The 19,445-nt window shown below is 35.5% G+C and overlaps 1 protein-coding gene across 3 annotated transcripts in view; it reads right to left on the bottom strand.

Moving 5' to 3' along the window:
* Positions 1 to 19,445, bottom strand: part of CNTN1 (contactin 1) — a 364,883-nt gene that overhangs the window by 80,872 nt on the left and 264,566 nt on the right. For 2 of the 3 annotated variants that reach the window (XM_046011118.1, XM_046011117.1), the window contains one exon: positions 8,575 to 8,733. In XM_046011118.1, the coding sequence (XP_045867074.1) occupies positions 8,575 to 8,733 (159 nt within the window). Of the gene's footprint in view, positions 1 to 8,574; positions 8,734 to 15,685; positions 17,653 to 19,445 lie in introns of those variants that run through there. The other variant, XM_046011119.1, reaches the window with a different exon arrangement.

Genomic DNA, 19,445 nt, shown 5'->3' with positions numbered 1-19,445 from the left:
GGGGATTATGGACATTGGGGAGGGTATGTGCTATGGTGAGTGCTGTGAAGTGTGTAACCTGGCGATTCACAGACCTGTACCCCTGGGGATAAAAATACATTATATGTTTATAAAAAAATAAGAAATAAAAAAAATTTATAAAACTGTTAAAAAAGTATAATGACTCTCTTTAAGGGAAGCAGCAATGGTATGAAGATAAAATACACATTAGAAATAAAGGAGTATGATATGAAAAAAAAAAGGGATATAGAGCAGGAGATGTGCTCCTTACTTTAAACACTCAGATCAAAAGACCCACTTGAGATGGTCTTATTTTAACAACCAGCCATAAACAGTAATCCATAGATTTATTTGCAAATACTTTGAGTTCATAAGCCTCAGAATAAAACAATTCTGACTATTCTTTGGAGGAAAAGAGAAGCAAGCCTCATGTGTATCCGAAGGCCAGTAATTCATACTGCTTTAGTTGCCTGGCAACCATGCTGATGGCACTTTGCCTTCAGACCACAGGGACTAGCTGTTTGAAAAGCCTCAGAAATAGCCAGAATGACCTCAGGACTAAAACAAACAAACAAACAAAAAAACAAAACAAAAAAAAACCCCAAAAAACAAAACAAAACAAAAAAACCAACACAACCAGGTGGTGGGTAATAGGGAGGGCACGTATTGCATGGAGCACTGGGTGTTGTGCAAAAACAATGAATACTGTTACGCTGAAAAAAAATAAATAAATTTAATAAAAAAAAAAAAAACCAACACAAATTATTTCAAGAAAACCTGTAGGCAGTGTAATCCCACCTGTTCTGGATTGTTTGAAGTTGCCTAGTGAATCCTGGCATTTCCTTAGAATTAAAATACACTCAGAACCTTTAGCTTTTTTCCTCTCAATCTAAAACCCAAGTACTTAACATTATCCAGAACCCACTCAGAGGTTCTAACTGATAAGGCAGCTCTGTGTTTGAGAACAGAAAAGGGCATTTAAAGACTTCTCACTGGTTCTGTGTTACCTTAGCATCTCTAGACCCAACCCACAGGTCTTCTGGCAGAACTTTGCAAGATGCCATAGATTTGGCAAAGTTCTCTGCAGCAAAAGAATCTGGGATCTCTTCTGGCATCCCAGAAGATATGACTCATTGATTCTTCTCTAAGGAAAATTTGAATGTAGCCTCATGAAAACCCAGAAATTCATATTTGAAATAAGAACAACAAAAACTGAAGCTATAGAAAGGCAAAAAAGAAAATAGGAAATTCTAAAAAGTAAGTACTCTACAATGAGCCTAGTGGGGTTCTTCCCCCATTTTTTAAAAACCTATCAATGTGGAAAAGAATTTTAAAAATACTAAATAATAAGTAAAGATATGATGGAAGAGATATTCATATACTAGTGGCAGGATTAAAAACTCTTTCTACCTTTCCACAGGGTAATTTTTTAGTATAGCTCATGGGTTTAAGCATGTTTACACTAAGGAATTTTTCCAAAATGTCTATTCTAAGGAAATAATCTGAAGTCCAGAGAAATACTTATGTGCTAAGATGTTAATTTATAATTCTAGGCTTCCACACAATAGAATTTTAAATATAAAAACATTTTTCTCCTTCGGTTTAGAGACCATATCCCAGGTTGGGTCTCCCAATTGATTTCATAGCATAGTTTGTGGCTCTCTTTTTGTTCAGTCCCTTTCCATACACATAACCTGCCACCAACAATATTCTATAATTTTCCTTCTCTAAGTAGCAGCATAGAATCAAACACAACATTCTAAATGTTATCTGTGTATCTTGTAGAACCCTGAGAATGGCATCAAATTTCGGCTGCCTATCCCCTAGAAATTCCAAGAGAAGTAATATTTATAGTAGATTGTTTTAAAGCTATACAGTCTATTCTTTCATCTCACTATTCTAAATGTAATCCTTGTACTGCTGAAACTTTATATCTTTGAGAAATATTTATTGAACACCTTAAATAATTACCTTCATAAAATGTAGTTTAGTTCCACACTTTCCATTTGTAGTGGACACCACTAGAAATAAAGAACTACATGATTCCATTTATTGCAAAAAGTATTTTTCACTTCCACTTAGGATATTGACACAAGAGAACTTTACTTACAAAACTAATAAAAGGAACAGGTAAGACAATCTAAAAAATAATCATTTTCCAGAGCCTGTCAGAGAGCTGAGTTTGTGAAGAGGTCTAATGAACTAAATTTATCATAGGTAGAGCAATGGGGAGAGGGGGAAATAATCATTCATGTTCATAAGAAGAAAACACTTAAACTTCTCACAGATATTTAAAGACAAAGTATAAGTTGTCATGGCTATATTGAATCCCCGGGAGCCCCCAAGTCAAGGAGCATCTGTACCCATGAGCCAATTCTTTCTTGTAGGACTTTACCAGGTATATTCAAAAAAGTTGGGGGCAAGATAAGAGAGCCAAGAGAGACCTCCTTCTGAGGCACAGACATCTCAGATCTGCTCAAGTCTCAGAGCAAAGCAGGAAAATGGAGATCCTGCTTCATGCACTCCAGACCTTCTACTGAATAAGCATGTGAGCATGCGTGGCTAGGTGAGTGGCAGGACAGCAAAGACAGATCGGCTTCCCCAGAGACAGACTAGTGCTTTGGGTCTGCTGAGGTTTGACTGAACACAGGAGAACTGAGAACATCTCCCACCCCCAAGAACTCTGGGTTTTAGACTAGTTATCAGACAGCAGCTGTCTGGGGCAAAAGAAGGGAAGCTGAAAGAACCCTCTGTGAGAGACAGGCTAGAAGAGCAAGATGAAGTCTGATGGTGAGGCTGGAAAACTTACAGATGTAAGAGGGTTTTGATCTTACACTCAAATTTACTCAGTCTCTACTGAACTGAATCTAACCGCAAAGCTCAGACCACTTCAACTACAGATTATATTGACAAAATGACATGCATTTTCCTGGGCATAAGTAATATCCAATTTAGGCTCTACTATTCTTTTTTACACAATGTATATAAAAACATTATCAGGACATGAGAAAACAAAGAAATGTGAATCGTTTTTAACAAAGGAAAAAAAATCAATAGAGCCAGACTTAAAGATGGCCCAGGTGTTAAATGATCAGACAGGGATGATAGAATAACTACTATAAATATGTAAAAGTATCAAGTGGGAAAGATGCACAACTTGTATAAATAAATAAGAAATTTCTATGGAATACCATGTAAATAATATTAAAAGGAACCTAATGTTAGAAACAAAAAAAAATCCTGGAAATAGAAAGAAATACAAAATCAAAATCATTTAATGAGATTTTCTGCAAACTGAACGTAGTGGAGGAAAGAATCTATGAAAGTGAAAACAGGTCATTAGACACTACCCAAACAGAAAAACACACACACATACAGCCATGAACCATGGAACACATCAAACAATCTAACATGCATGGCAATAGAGACCAAGAAGAGAAAGAGAGAATGAGACAGAAGAAATATTGGAAGATACAATGGCAGAGAATTTCCAAAGTTGAGGAAGATATCAACTCAAAGATCCAACTTGCCAGGAAACCCCATCAGGACAAATATATTTTCATCAAGCTGAGAAGCAAAAATGAAAAGAAATCTTGAAAGCAGCTGGAGAAATGGACACATTAAATAATACAGGAATAGAAAGTAAAAACAATACTTGACTTCTTATCAGAAACAATGAAAGCAAAAAGATGAAGAAATGATATTTTTTAAAATGCTCAAAAACAACTTAGAACTTATATTAAAAAATTATCACAAATATGAAATGAAAAAAATCTTCTACTATACAAGGGCTGAAGGTTTTTGACTCCAGCAACCTCAACACTGAGAAATATTTTAAAAATTTTCTTAGGAAAATTATACTAGATGGAAATTCAGTTGAAATAAAAAAATGGAGAACCCATTCCAAAATGGAACTAAGTCACTTGCACTTAATCTCTCTTCTTTCTCCAGTAAGTGCTTCTATATTCTCCCCAAATGTTAGAGCCAAAATCCCATGAATCATCCTCAATTCTGCCCTTTCCCTCAATCTCCATACCTGATTTGTTATAAAGTTCTGTTTTCACTCCAAAAATACATCTCACACTCACCCACTCCTCTCCGTTCCCACTGCTATCCCAGCAGGAGTCCTAGCCGGTGACATCTCCTACCCGGACATCTCTCGCCTGCCACATGCCCCAACCGTTCTCCATGTTTCTTGTTCTGGCCCTCCAGAAATCCATTCTCCATACATTAGTGAGTGACTTTTCCCTTCAAATTAGAAGTCAGATTACTGTTCCTTTGTTTCAAAACTCCTTATAGGACCTACAAGCCCCTGCACATCTCATCAGCCACTGTTGTTATTTGCATAATGAATGACCAAATTTGGTGGCTGATATCAACTATCATTTTACTCTGCCTCATGATTTTTATACATAAAATTATTTTTGTATATATTTTATGTATAAAATAAAAATTTTTATTGGGCCTACAACATATAGAAATGTAGAATATTTGATAATATCTAAGCGGACAGATGGAAGCAAAGCTATATTAGAGTAAAGATGATAACTCAAATTCACAGGAACAAATAAGGAGGACCAAAAATGGTAAAGAAAAAGGTTAATATAACAACCTCTATAAATATGTACTTGCTTTCCTTTCTTCTTGTAGCTTCTTCAGAAGACATTAACAGAAGAGTAACAGGTTTATAATATATATATACGTAATATGTATAAAAATGACACATACCACAAAAAAAGAGATAAGATGCAAAAGAGCTCTCTAGTAGTAACATTTCTATATCTCACTGAAATTAAGTTAGTAAAATATGAATTATATTCCAAGAAGTTCAGACATATCTGGCAAGCTCTAGAGTAACAATCAAATAAATAAATATATATTTAAAATTCATTTATTTATATATAATTTTATATATTATACATAGTAACAACTATATATATTCTTTAAAAAATTAAAATATTATACTAGAAAATATTCATTTAATCCAAAAGAAAACAATAAAGGAGGAATAAAGGAACAAAAACAAGTAAAACATTTAGTAAACAAAAATACAGTGGATGGTTACCACAGGGAAGGTAGGTGCGGGATGGGCGAAATAGGTGGTGGGGATTAAGGAGTGCCTCACAGGTGAGGTATGGAAGTGCTGAATCACTATATTGTACACCTGAAACTAATATTACACTGTATGTCAACTAACTGGAATTTACAAAAAAATTTTTTTTTAAAGATTTTATTTATTTATTTGACAGAGAGAGATCACAAGTAGGCAGAAAGGCAAGCAGAGAGAGTGAGAGGGAAGCAGGCTCCCTGCCGAGCAGAGAGCCCAATGTGGGACTCGATCCCAGGACCCTGAGATCATGACCTGAGCCGAAGGCAGCGGCTTAAACCACTGAGCCACCCAGAATTGGAAAAATATAATGACAGATATAAATCCAACTCTAAAAATAATAACTCTAAATGTTAATGGATAGAATCCAATCTAAAGGCAGTGGCTGTAAGACTAGATAAAAAATAGGTGCAACTATACATTTCAACAGAAAACATACTTTAGATTCAAAGATACAAATAGGCTGAAAAAGATACAATATGTGAACAGGAACCATGAGAAAGTTGGGATGACTGTACTAATATCAGAAGTACCCTTTCTAAAATGCAATTCCTGCAGCCTGATTGTACTTCTCTAATGTTTCTCTTTAGCACTAATCACCAAAAGACTTACTATACATTTTATTTATTTTTCTTCTTTTCTTTTTTAAAAATTGTATCTTATTTAAATTCAATTAGCATATAGTGTATTATTAATTTCAGAGGTAGAGTTCTGTGATTCATTATTCGTTCATCACCATCTTTCTACTAGAATGTAAATGCTTCAAGGGCAGGATTGGGGTGTGTCTGTGTGTGTGTTTCCTCTCTCTGTTTTGTTTATGGATGGTCAGGTGTATATCCAGCATTCAGGACTGGTTCTGGCATACAATGGAGGCTCAGTGAATATGTATTTAATAAATGAGCATTAACAGCCCTGATCTAGGAGCTAGGGATAGAGTAGTGAATAAAACAAAACCTTCATCCCCGGGGCGCCTGGGTGGCTCAGTTGTTAAGTGTCTGCCTTTGGCATGGGTCCTGATCCCAGGGTCCTGGGGTCAAGCCCCACATCCACTGGGCTCCCTGTTCTGTGGGAGGCCTGCTTCTCCCTCTCCCAGTCCCCCTGCTTGTGTTCCCTCTCTTGATGTGTTTCTTTCTGTCAAATAAATAAATAAAATCTTAAAAAAATCTTCATCCCCATGGAACTTACTTTCCAGTGGACTATATTTATATACATAAAGATTTTTAAAATTTATTCATTATAGAAAGAAAGAGAGAAAGAGAGAGCATGAGAAGGGGTAGTATTAGAAGGAGAAGCAGGCTCTCTGCTGAGCAGGCTCCCGGGACCCCAGGATCATGACCTGAGCCGAAGGCTGTTACTTAATCAACTGAGCCACCCAGATGCCATATAATGTATATTTTAATGAGAAGTATATTTTAATTGAGCTACCAGTAAGCATATATTATATAATTAATGGAAATGATTACAATTATTATTCCTTTGTGAAAGCAAAGAAAAATTTTAAATGTGTTTATTTATCACATTTGTTCTATAGTATCTTTTTTTTTATTTATTTTTTTCCATTTTATTTATTTTTTCAGCGTAACAGTATTCATTCTTTTTGCACAACACCCAGTGCTCCATGCAAAACGTGCCCTCCCCATTACCCACCACCTGTTCCCCCAACCTCCCACCCCTGACCCTTCAAAACCCTCAGGTTGTTTTTCAGAGTCCATAGTCTCTTATGGTTCGCCTCCCCTTCCAAATTTTTTTTTTTTTTAATAAACATATAATGTATTTTTATCCCCAGGGGTACAGGTCTGTGAATCGCCAGGTTTACACACTTCACAGCACTCACGATAGCACATACCCTCCCCAATGTCCATAGCCCCCTCCCCCTCTCCCAATCCCACCTCCCCCCGGCAACCCCCAGTTTGTTTTGTGAGATTAAGAGTAGTATCTAGAATCAGTGTCAGTTTGTTTAGGTATCCAATATTATCTATAGATTCATCATTATCATTCATTTTCATTGTCTTTGGAGAAATAGAAACTGCCCACCCTTTAGGTTTGTCAAACATCTAAATGGCTTTTTTAGGTAAATTTTCAAATAGTCTGTTTTGCCAAGCATATTTATAGATAACTCTTACACTTACCAGCATAATATAATAGAAATATTTGCCTGTTTCTAAGTCACTTTATACACTTATGTAGAGAATCAATTAATACTGGAATATACGTAAACCCTCATACAGGCTTCAAATTTATATTTGGTTCATTTTCCATGAGAGGAATAAATTATTAAAGAAAACTAAATCTAAATTAAAACCTTTCAGTGATCAATACAAATAAACCTCATTACCTTAAAACATGGCAAAAATGAGAGCAGTTTTGGGATATGCTGGGATTAATCCTTTTTCATTTTTTAAAAAGCATAAACAGGGGCACCTGGGTGGCTCAGTCAGTTGTAAGCTGCTACCTTTGGTTCAGGTCATGATTCCAGGATCCTGGGATCAAATCCTACATCTGGCTCCCTGCTCAGCGGGGAGCCTACTTCTCCCTCTCCCTCTGCCTACCACTCTGCCTAACTGCACTCTGTCTTTCTCAAATAAATAAATAAAATCTTTAAAAAAATAAAAATCATAAACATTTTATTCACTTTTGTCTTTTTTTCTCCCCTCTGATGACAACCGAGTACATATGTATATGTCTTCATTATGTATCTAAAAGAAACTCTAGCAACTATAAGTTTGTTTAAAAATAATGTCAAAATGACAAACAGAAGCAGGTAATTTTATCAAAAGGATCACATATCTTCTTTGATGTTATAAAAGATAAACTGCTGTGTGATGTTATAGGCTAGGTATGACAAAGGAAAATGGTAATAATTACAGACACAGGAAGGCACTCACTCATTTGATTTTTTCCTGATCAAATTTTAGAAATCTTAATATAAGAAAAAAATTAAAATCCAAAACTTCCTTGAAGATATATTTTGAGGAGATTCAAACAGGTAAGATCAGCTCTCAAGAGTAAAGGTTATGGTAATAAGGACTGGGTGCTTAAATTAATATTTATAATCAAAGTGGCTTTTTAAAAATACACAATTATAGTACCTATATAATTGTTTTTAAAAAGGGGGGGTAATAAATAATAAGCTATAGATGTCATTTGCCAAAAAGAGAAGATTTCCTAAAGTGTTTTTTTCCCCTAATAAAACTTAGAATTGTACAGAGCTCCAATTAGAAAGCCAGGAGGCCTCTCTTTGCTTTCCCATTATAGATACAGACCCACTGCTTCTTCCCCTGAAGTTTTGAAACGTCTAAATTCCTTGTGGTTTCCTTCACTACTAATACACTGGAATACTTAAAAAAAAAAGTTTAAAAATAAAAAAGCACTTCAAGGTAGAGGATGAAATCCTTAAGAAGTCCAGATACTCAATAAAAGAATTGATTTAAAAATCTGTGCAGATTAGTCAGACAAATGAAACTCACCCGTCTTCGCATCTTTCCAGTCATCTGAAAGAATAGTCTTGGTCTGAATAGTGTATTTAGAAATAGGACTATGATTGTCTGAACCACGGCTCCACGTAAGAGCCACAGAAGTGGCTCGGATATCTTCTATTCGTAGACCGCCTGGAGGGCCTGGAGGGCCTGGAATGAGAATTTTGGTAATGAATCAGTGAATCTCAATTAGTGAATTAAGTGCACATTAGAATACAAAAGCATCCTCTTTGAAATTAATCTAAAGAACATTTATACGACATGATTGCTGTTACCAGGTTCCTTTTAAATATAAACTATAAGAGGTGATAATAAGAGTATTTATGGTCTTCACTAAATGATTTCATGGTATCTCTTTTTAAGTAAAGAGATAAATACTATCATTTAAAAATGGCATTATTATTCAAGATACATATGACAACTTTGGCTCATAAAATGGATACACATGAAAATCTTTGACTTTTAAAATGTAACTGGCATTAATAGGACCTAGCAGATTGTGGCACAGTGTGGTTTAATAAATGCTTGCCGAATGCATAAATCAGATATGGTAGCACAATTCAGTACAGATACAATAATAGTCAAATATTTCACTGTGCCTCCCACAAATGGAACAAATGCATTTTTATATCCCTCGATGGTTATAGGTAATTTATTTTACTTGGAGTAGAAAATACATATAATCTGGGAATGATTATGTGTATCATTTTAAATGATATATTTCATGTCAGTTATAGTAACAGGGATAAATGATATTAAAAGAAACATTTCTACTTCTATAAAATATAGAAAACAATTGTCAACTCAGAGGTATACCAGAAATGTTCTGAACCATCAAAAAACATATTGAAGAGCCTTAGGACAGAAAACAATGTCTTGCAGAACATAAAACAATGTTAAAAATATGTTTTCATAGACGCTTCCTAGCTCAGCATCAATATTATTCAATGAGAGAGCACTGTACCTGATGGCAGAAATAAAAAGAAAAATGAGACATAACTTTTGGGTTTTGAAGAGCTCTTTGTCTTGAAAAGGGTGAAATGGACCAGAAAATAAATAACTATAATTGGAAGCAATAAATGCCATGATAAAGGCATACAAGATATTTATACTTGGCATCACAGTTTCTTGTTTTCAAAAAAGAAAAAAACATGCTTTACGTGGTACAGTGGCATCCATTGCTTACAATGTTAAAGAAGTTTCCCAGTTAATAGAGACATCCTTTAAGAAACATGTCAGAAAATACTATCACTTGTTTTCTTTGCACCAGAAAGGGTCCATCCCCAACTTAATTAGGCATATTAAATATAATTACAACTTTGTTAAAGTGATATCTTTAGTTTTACATATTGAATATGTAGTACTAAATACGACTTTTTTTTTCTCTTAACTAAACATAAATGTCTTACTATTTAACGGTCAAATCAGATGTTTAGGCTACATGGCATCATGGCTTTTTTTTTCCCTCCAACTGTGTTTTGGTCTTTGCAAAGGCATAGACAGTTGCCTTATGGTTGGTCCCAAGGGGGAAAAGGTGTAGGTAGAGTCACACAAATCTATTACTGCTAATACTAAAATAACACAAGACACATCCTATTGATGGTAGTAAATTTTATTATTTGGAAGTATATAACATATAAAGAGAAAGGTAAATAAATTTTTAGAAATGTATAATTTGTAATAGTGTACTTCTACTTCTTGATATTAATTAAAAGTAAAAAATACATCATCCAGAATAAATGAAAAAAGGCACATAAGTAATATAGAACACATGCAATATTCAGGGGGAAAAAACCCTGCATTTTTCATTACTACATTACTTCACATAAAGCATCATCCCAAGTTAATGACTAAATGGAATATTTCAGAGTATTAAAATTTAAAAATAGAGGTGAAAAATAAAGGAAATTATTTTTAAAAGGAAGAGACATGATCCGAAGGGGCACGTGTACCCGAATGTTTATAGCAGCAATGTCTACAATAGCCAAGCTATGGAAAGAACCTAGATGTCCATCAACAGATGAATGGATAAAGAAGATGTGGTATATATACACAATGGAATACTATGCAGCCATCAAAAGAAATGAAATCTTGCCATTTGCGACGACGTGGATGGAACTAGAGCGTATCATGCTTAGTGAAATAAGTCAATCGGAGAAAGACAACTATCATATGATCTCCCTGATATGAGGACGTGGAGAAGCAACATGGGGGGTTAGGGGGATAGGAGAAGAATAAATGAAACAAGATGGGATTGGGAGGGAGACAAACCATAAATGACTCTTAATCTCACAAAACAAACTGGGGGTTGCTGGGGGGAGGTGGGATTGGGAGAGGGGGAGGGGGCTATGGACATTGGGGAGGGTATGTGGTATGGTGAGTGCTTTGAAGTGTGTAAACCTGGCGATTCACAGACCTGTACCCCTGGAGATAAAAATACATTATATGTTTATTAAAAAAAAAAATTTGGAAGGGGAGGCGAACCATAAGAGACTATGGACTCTGAAGAACAACCTGAGGGTTTTGAAGGGTCAGGGGTGAGAGGTTGGGGGAACAGGTGGTGGGTAATGGGGAGGGCACGTTTTGCATGGAGCACTGGGTGTTGTGCAAAAAGAATGAATACTGTTACGCTGAAAAAATAAATAAAATGGAAAAAAATAGTGAACAATGAAATAAATATGCTGCATTCTCTGACCAAAAAAAAAAAAAAAAAAAAAAAAAGGAAGAGACAGTCATGCATTCAGATACTTTTCTAAGCACAAAGGTAAGAAGAAAACGCTAAAGGGAGTTTAGGACAAAAGTGTCATAGGTTAGGTTTTTTTAACCATGCAAGTGTAAATTATTTGCCTGCTGTTATTCTGTGAAGTTCTTGGAGTGGCAAATGAGTACCATTTTAAAAGGTCAGAATAGATTTTAATGTTATGAACGTATTTGTTGGAATACTATATGCATAATAATTTCACTCAGTCATCCATTCAGGGAGGAGTGACATTGTTGAGCAAAACACTGTAATTTCCTTTGTCCATTTGTTCCCTCTGATATATGCCTGGCCTCTAATGGGTTCTTTAATAAATATTTTGGTCAATACATAAATGAATTTATCACAATTGAACTTCAGATAGTTCTGTAAACATACATACTCCCTCCTTCCACAATACAAGCTCCCTTCTTCCATTTGCCTGGACTATCATGATAAAGAGGTGACCTTAAGAGAACAAATGGAAAAGTGTTGGTTGATATCCTCAAAACCCTGGTGTGGCAATGTTACTTGGTAATGTGGAGTAGACCTATCCATCTAGTAATCGACTCCAAACAGCTCCTGGAAAATACCTGAGAGAAAAATACTATAGAAGGCAGAGATATTAGAGTTTAAAATAGGCTTGACTTAAAATTCTGAGCCCTGATTCATCTTGGGCAAGTTTTTCAAGTGTATTAAGTTTCCATTTTCTTATCTGTAAAATGGGAGTAATAAAAATGGATCATATAGAATTATTTTTTAGGATTGAAACAGTATCTCTAAAGAATGTAGTGGTAGAAAGCTCTCAGTAAACTTTAGCTACTGAAAATATTATTGTTGTTATTCCTGCAAGAGATTTCTGGGCACCTGAGCTATTAGCAGGAGTAATTATTAGTATTTGTTAATAATTGGGAGAGATCTGTTTATCTGTTTGTTCATTTACCACTTGTTCTCACTAAAAAATAAAGTGCTTTCTGATAAATTTGTTGAAGGTGAGGAAAAACTGGGAATATGAAGTCCCTTCATCTGCACTAAAAAATTAGGATGTAGCAAAAACAGAGAAGTGGTACTATAGAGACAAACTTGCACAGCCTGGTAGTTCAACTCAGGGCCAGTCCTGTACTTTCTCTAGGAAGATTTTCAAAGCAGTGTAGCTCATAATGTTTGTTCAATTTTTCTGTCCAAAATGGAGAAAAAAGTGTTGTGGTAGAAAATAAAATAATGCAACTACTTGTTCCTTAGCACACACACAAAAGGCATTAGGAACTGGTCACCCTTGGTCATTCTTCATCAAGGGGGGGAAAAAGAAGCAATATGCATTTTGACTCTAAGAGTTTCTTATTCTTTCCTCCCTCCCTTTCTGCCTTTCTCTGTCTTCTTTCTTTCTTGCTCTTTCTTTTTCTCTGCCTCCTCTTTCCCTCTCTCTTTTTTCTGCCTCCTCTCTCCCTCTCTTTAAGCTCCTACTGTGGTACAAACACTCCCAAGAAACCTATAGGAATTGAAGCCAGGAAAAATGTAAGGAAATAGACTGTTACATGCAGCTTATTTAATTATTAATCTATTAATATGTGTTTCCTTTTTCTTAGGAAGTCCTCAGACAGATAGCTAATGGTTCCTAAGAATGTTATTTATGCCAAATTTTAATTATAAGGAAACAGAGACATTGGTTAGATAAAAAGCACCTTTGGAATTTGACATGAACTTTAAATGTCTGGATACATTCGATTAAAAGTTATTTTAGCCTTCCATTTTCTTTCTTTCTTTTGTTTTTAATCACTAAAAATTGCAGGTGGGGGTGTGGAGAAACAGAGGGATATTTTTCTGACTAGTGCTGACAAAAGTTTTCTTTTGATTTTTCTCACTACCATTGACACTGGCAAGGGTGTGTGCTATGGTGAGTGCTGTGAAATGTGTAAGCCTGATGATTCACAGACCTGTACCCTTGGGGCAAATAATATATCCTATGTTAATAAAAATAATTTTAAAAATGTAGGAAGCTGGAAAGAGAAGGAAATGAGGGAAAAAATGAGAAAGATCTAGGGGAGGAGAAACAAAGCTATTTAAAGCACACTTTCTGGTTTTGTTTTTTATAAAGACCAAATTCTCCTTTTCTAGAATTAACAGTGCAAACTTCAGTGTTCATACTCTGCACCTCCTTTTCCTATCACAATCATAGTGCTCTGTCACTATCTTTCCAAGAGCTACGTTTCTATATTTCTCCCCATAGAGGCTGCCACTATACTCTTCCTTTGCTAGTTACATTACCCTCTCTCTTACTGTTCTTGTTTTTCACTTACTATCTTTTTTCCCTCTGGCTTAAAATATCCCTCTCAGAAACTGCTGATTGAGAATGCTCCATAAAATCTCACCTACAGGGTATAATTAGCAGTCTACCAAGGTTCTTGTTAGCGTTCTGTTTCTACATTGTAGGTTCTTCAAAGTCAGGCAGGAGTCTACAATTACTGAAATTTGTTTCTATCTTATTTTTTTTAACCTACTAAAGGACTGTAGGTATAGCCAGAATGGTCCCCTATCATCTATGGTTCAATGCAGTATCAGTTTGTAACATCTATACTCTTTCCCTAAATTTCTCTAGGTTCTCAATGGTTTAACTATGAAATCATTGATTGCAGGCAAATAACACAAACTCTTCAATATGTAATATAGATCACACACATTTTAGAGCTCACGTAAGCCAATTTCTGCACATTTACCAAAGGATGCTGAAATCTAGAAGGGCCATGGCCAGAATCACACGACTAGTCTAAAACAGAGTGCAGAATGAATCAAGACAAGAGTCTGGGTTTCCCAGCATAACCCACATGAAATGAGAAAGAGCCCATTTGAAAGTTAGATCTGGCTGCCTAATTGTGCCTGTCTACAAAAGACCTCCAAAGAACTACCTGAACACTGACAAGTTTACCCTGCTGTTTTCTTGGACTTGTCTGTATTTTTTAAACAAGTGTGAACTCATAACAACACAAAATTTACATGACATAAAATGTTAGTGAATAAATTTTTTAAAAAGTATTTTATTTATTTATTTGTCAGAGAAAGAGAGAAAGGGAGAGAGAAGCAGGCAGAGGGAAAAGGAGAAGCAGGCTCCCTGCTGAGCAGAGAGCCTGATGTAGGGCTTGATACCAGGATGTTGGATCATGGCATGAACTAAAGTCAGATGCTTAACTGACGGAGCCACCCAGGTGCCCCAATGAATAAAAATTTTATACTGTATATTTTAATAAAAATATTTTGCTTAGTCCTTATCATGTTGAAGTAATTGCCAAATCTTTCATAATTCTTACCAATAACCTAATGATGTAGGTGCCATTATTTTCTCTATTTTACAGATGAGAAAACAGAGACATGGATAGATTAAATGTCCATAGTCATCCAGCTAGCAAATGACAAAGCTAAGATGTAAACCCAACCAATTTGCTATGAGACCAATTTTTCAATAACTTTAGTACAATTATTTAAAATGGCATTATCAGAGTCAAATTAAAAAATGGTACTGAGCTTTCCTTTGGAGACCTTTCTTATTGGGAATCATATGAATTCTTAGGCACAGCTGTATACTGTAGAAAAATGACAAAAATGGTAATACATTGGCCATAACTTTTTAAAAATCTTTGCTTGATCTCTTAACTCAGATAAATGAAGATAAACACATCATCCAGCTATAAATTCATACTTAGTACACCCCCAATTTTTCTTGATCAACCTAAAGGCATTTCTTACTCTTTCCTGAATTTTAGCAGTGTCTTTAGGAAAAAATACCTACATATGAACAAAATACAGATGTGATTTCCACTCAGCTGTTACTCATATGTAAAGTAATCAGAGGAAAAAATGAGCAAGAACACAATTATTTACCATTTCTGTCATTTCTTCCTTAGGAAAGTAGTAACATTCAATGAAAAAGAGTTTAGACATTTGAGGAAAAATAGCCAAAAAAAAAAAAGTACTTTCAAAATGATTATTCACATGCTATAGTCTGACCATATTTTCTCAGTCAGTAATTGAGACACGTTTTCTGATAAGTCAAATGGGATAGAAGATTTGAAAGCCTCCAGAATTAAACAGGAGGCATAACAGGCATGACAACAGCCCAGGCAACACTTGAGTCTATGCTAATACTTAGGCAGTACTAAATATAAACATACTTTCTTCCTCTTAAACCCTGATTTCTAAACAACTGGACCCAAAAGGTCCTGATCCTTTTGGGACTCCCTTCCACATGGCACATACATTTAATAGAAACCATGTTCCAGAGCAGCCGCAAGCATGAAAGATATCTAGTATCATTCTCTTTCCAGTAAGTAATTAAAGCAAACACCACATGCAAATATTCTGTGGTTCATTGTTTATTTTTAATAAAATAGCAAATTTTAATGAAGAGTTTGAATGTTAAGGAAACAAAAATTTTTCAGAACAAATTATCTCCTCTTTTAAAACAAAAAAATCTTAAAATGGCATTACTGAAAGAACATCAGTTATATTAGAACAGGCAACTTCTTCTCTACTAGAATGTGTCAGCTGAAGTCCCTTTATTGTTATAGACCTATTTCTAGTCTCAAAATTAGTTAAGACAATGGCCCTACCATAAGGTTATGAAATACAGTTCAGTGTCATGTGGTTTTGTCAATGTTTAAAGCTGTCCCAAGATGAAGTTGAAAAGTAAATATCCCTACCATTTAATAGTATGGTAATCTTTTAACCTCTAACATTTATAAAAGTGAACTTAGATCCATTAGTAATGAGAATAAGGTGAAAGGGAGAGCCATGAATTTGTAGACTCTCTAGTTGTCATCAATGCAGTTTATTTAAATAAGAATATTCTCCCTTTCCTGGCTCCAGGAAAGGCATACTTGTCATGTGATTTCCTTCCTAATTTTTAAATTCTTTTCAAAACTATATTCTCTTCTGGTCTTGGTGGTATACTTTCAGTTATGAACTATAATGATTCATGCACATATTTCCAAGATGATATTTATAGGTACATGAGAATCTAAATTTAATTTTAAATATCTTAGGAACATGACAATTGATCTGGATCTCTAGTGTAAACTCTAAGACTGTTCCATCTGTGACAATGACTGAGATGAGAAAATTTTTAAAAATTAAAAAAGATGGAAATTAAGCAACATCTTGAGCCAGAGACATTTATTCCTTTATGATGACTAATGAATTATTTTAAAAAGAACACTACATATATATTTAAGAGTCATATCCATACCCCTCAAAGCTTTCCTGAGAGTTCTTCCAACAACAGATGGAGTTGCTTGAGTTACTAAATGAGAAGTTCGTATAATACCCTATACCTAAATAGAAACCTGTTTAAGAGCAAAACTATTTCTGGTGAAGCAACAAGAATTTTAAGCATATCTCTTTGCCCAAAGGGAGAAAATGAAAGTATTTTCAAACAATGAAATTTAAGCAGTTCCAGAAAGAATTATATACACTTCCTTTTTATCCTTCACTTCTGCTCAAGTCCTTCCAGTAAGAGTCTCCAACTTCCTGCCCAAATTAAAGATCCAAGAAGGCTGACAGTAGGAGTTAATAAAATTAAATATGCATGCATGCTGTTAGTGGCTTGGTATCTTCACTTAAACCTTGCTACAGAGATGACAATTTTCTCTACATGCTGTCCATTTTCACTTCCCAATCCTAGGAATTCTCCCTATAGAGCCATGGACAGTCTTGAGTTGTTTATTGCAGCTTTTCATCCATTCTAATCAAAGAATATATATATGGCACCAGGATACAAAAGACTACTGGAGTAATGCCCCTTAGTATGTATCCTAATTAAGATGACTTCTTAGTGAATTTGACAATACTGTTCATTACCTGCTTGGCTAAATCACACAGTCCATTCAATGGCAATACTCCTATATTATAATTCACCAGTTCTTCATAATTTTTTTCAGATAATGTGCTAATTTCTGAGATACATAATTTCAAAGAAAAACAGGACATGAAAACACAGAAATTTCACTTGGCCATTATAAGCGGTACTAGGTTAGTTCACTAGCCATTTTTCATATTAGAGAAGCTATATAATTATATTTTTAAATATCTTACTGCTCAGAAGTATGTTTAGAAGTTTCAAAGGGAAAAATCCTCTAAGAACTAGATCAGAAGGGAAAGCTGCAGAGGCTACAAGATTGAGTTAATTAGTAAAAATCTAGTATAATATGTTAAAAAAAAAAAAAAGAAAAAAAAGGCTTTCACACAAATGGTGAGTGTCAACGATCACCAGGTTGGAGGCAGGCTTGCACAGACGGGGAGAAAATGATCCACCATGTTTTTCTCTCCATCTTTTCTGTTTTTACCTGCAAGAGGAAAGATCAGGCTGAAGGGACAGTGTGGATGCCTAGTCAGGGGCAGGGAGCCATGTATTTTGGGGATTTGCCATGAGTCCTTGATGGGTAAGTTGAAATAAGAGCAAAGAAAAACATCTTCTTCGAGACACTGGAGATGGGAGTCGGAAAGAAAAAGGCTAAAGTGACAAGCTCTGGCCCAATCAAACCTCCCTTCCCCAGTAAGTGACTGCCTTTCTAAACAGTAGGAGCTCTACCTGGATCCCTCCACCCCACCCACCTTAAACAAACACACACTAGACCACTTCTAATTTCATGCCATTTGTGTAAGTCTACTTACTAAAACGTATGCTTAAAGGCTTCTAAGAAAAAAATACAGAGGGTAAATTTAGCAATGATTCCCAAAAAACTAATCAGTGTTTAGGAAAGGGATGTCACAGGAACTTGTGTCATGAGTAATATGGGATTTATTTATTTATTTATTTTTTGCATATATATACAATAATAGCACAGGAGGAGGAAGTAAAGGAAGATACTTATAAAAAGTCTCGCTGGTCATTGAGTGGATTCTAACTATCATTATTCTCTTTCATAAATATGGAATCTGAAGCTTATGGTGATGAACTGACTAGGTTAAGGCCACAGCTTAATCAGTAGGTGAAGCAGCTTTTTTTTTTTTAAGATTTTGTTAATTTATTTGACAGAGAGAGACAGCGAGATAAGGAACACAAGCAGGGGGCAGAGGGAGAGGGAGAAGTAACCTCTCTGCTGAGCAGGGACCTGATTTGAAACTCGATCTCAGGACCCTGGGATCAGGACCCTGGGATCATAAGAATTGAAAGCAGATGCTTAACCACCTGAGCCACCCAGGTGTCCCTGAAGTGGCTTTCCAAGATATGTTTGCCTAATGCCAAAAGTCATACCTTTTCTATTGCACCATATAGATCTTTTAATGACTGTCTGTGTATATTAACTATATTATTAGAGAAAATCATGGATGATATAGTAACTACATTATTAGAGAAATCATAAGATGATCATCTGCCTCTTTCCCCTAACCGCAACTAAGGATAATTTGATTATTAGAGTTAAACCACTTTATAACCAGTATTGTCTCCCTGGTGATAGCTATTTAAATATGAAAAACAATATCTACGAACACTTGCTTCTGCTGACTATGTATCGCAAATTTTGTCATTAGGTCATCAAACTCACCTGTCACTTTAAACACATGAGGTTTCTAAGTTTTCAATGAGAAGTGAAATGAGTAATTTTGGATGCATTCCATCCATGCCTACCCCCTCCACCTTTAAATAGTTTCAGTAGTTTCTGCTATATTACCAGAGTTTGCTTCTCGGAAACCTGATGCTTTAAGTCTGGCAAGGGGGTACAATGCACAGTTACACACTGAGTCTCCCTAAACTGCTGCCCAATGGAGTCTCATTTCCTTGATGTAGGCACCTTATCCATCAGCCTGCACAAGAACATATCAGACCGTGGTCTTCCAATTTGTTTAAAACCAACATCAGACAGACCTGACATACTCCTGTCAGTAATGGTTCCTTGCTCCTGGAGAAATTCTCAGGAATGTGTGGAGCTGCTCAAGCTCTGGTTGTTGACAGCCAGGCAGGCTGTCCGGAGCTGAAGCTCGGACGTGTGGTCTTCAGTATGACAGACCCTCGATGATTGAGTGACCCCACACAAGGGATCTATACATCTTGGCGTATCACCAGTTGCTTACTACCGGTAAATCTGTCCATGACTCCTGTTCTAAAATGAAGTGGATTCAGGGCACCTGGGTGGCT

The sequence above is a fragment of the Meles meles genome, chromosome 7 (genome assembly GCF_922984935.1).
Source record: "Meles meles chromosome 7, mMelMel3.1 paternal haplotype, whole genome shotgun sequence".
Taxonomy (NCBI): Eukaryota; Metazoa; Chordata; class Mammalia; order Carnivora; family Mustelidae; genus Meles; species Meles meles.
This window is presented reverse-complemented; position numbering and strand designations above follow the sequence as displayed.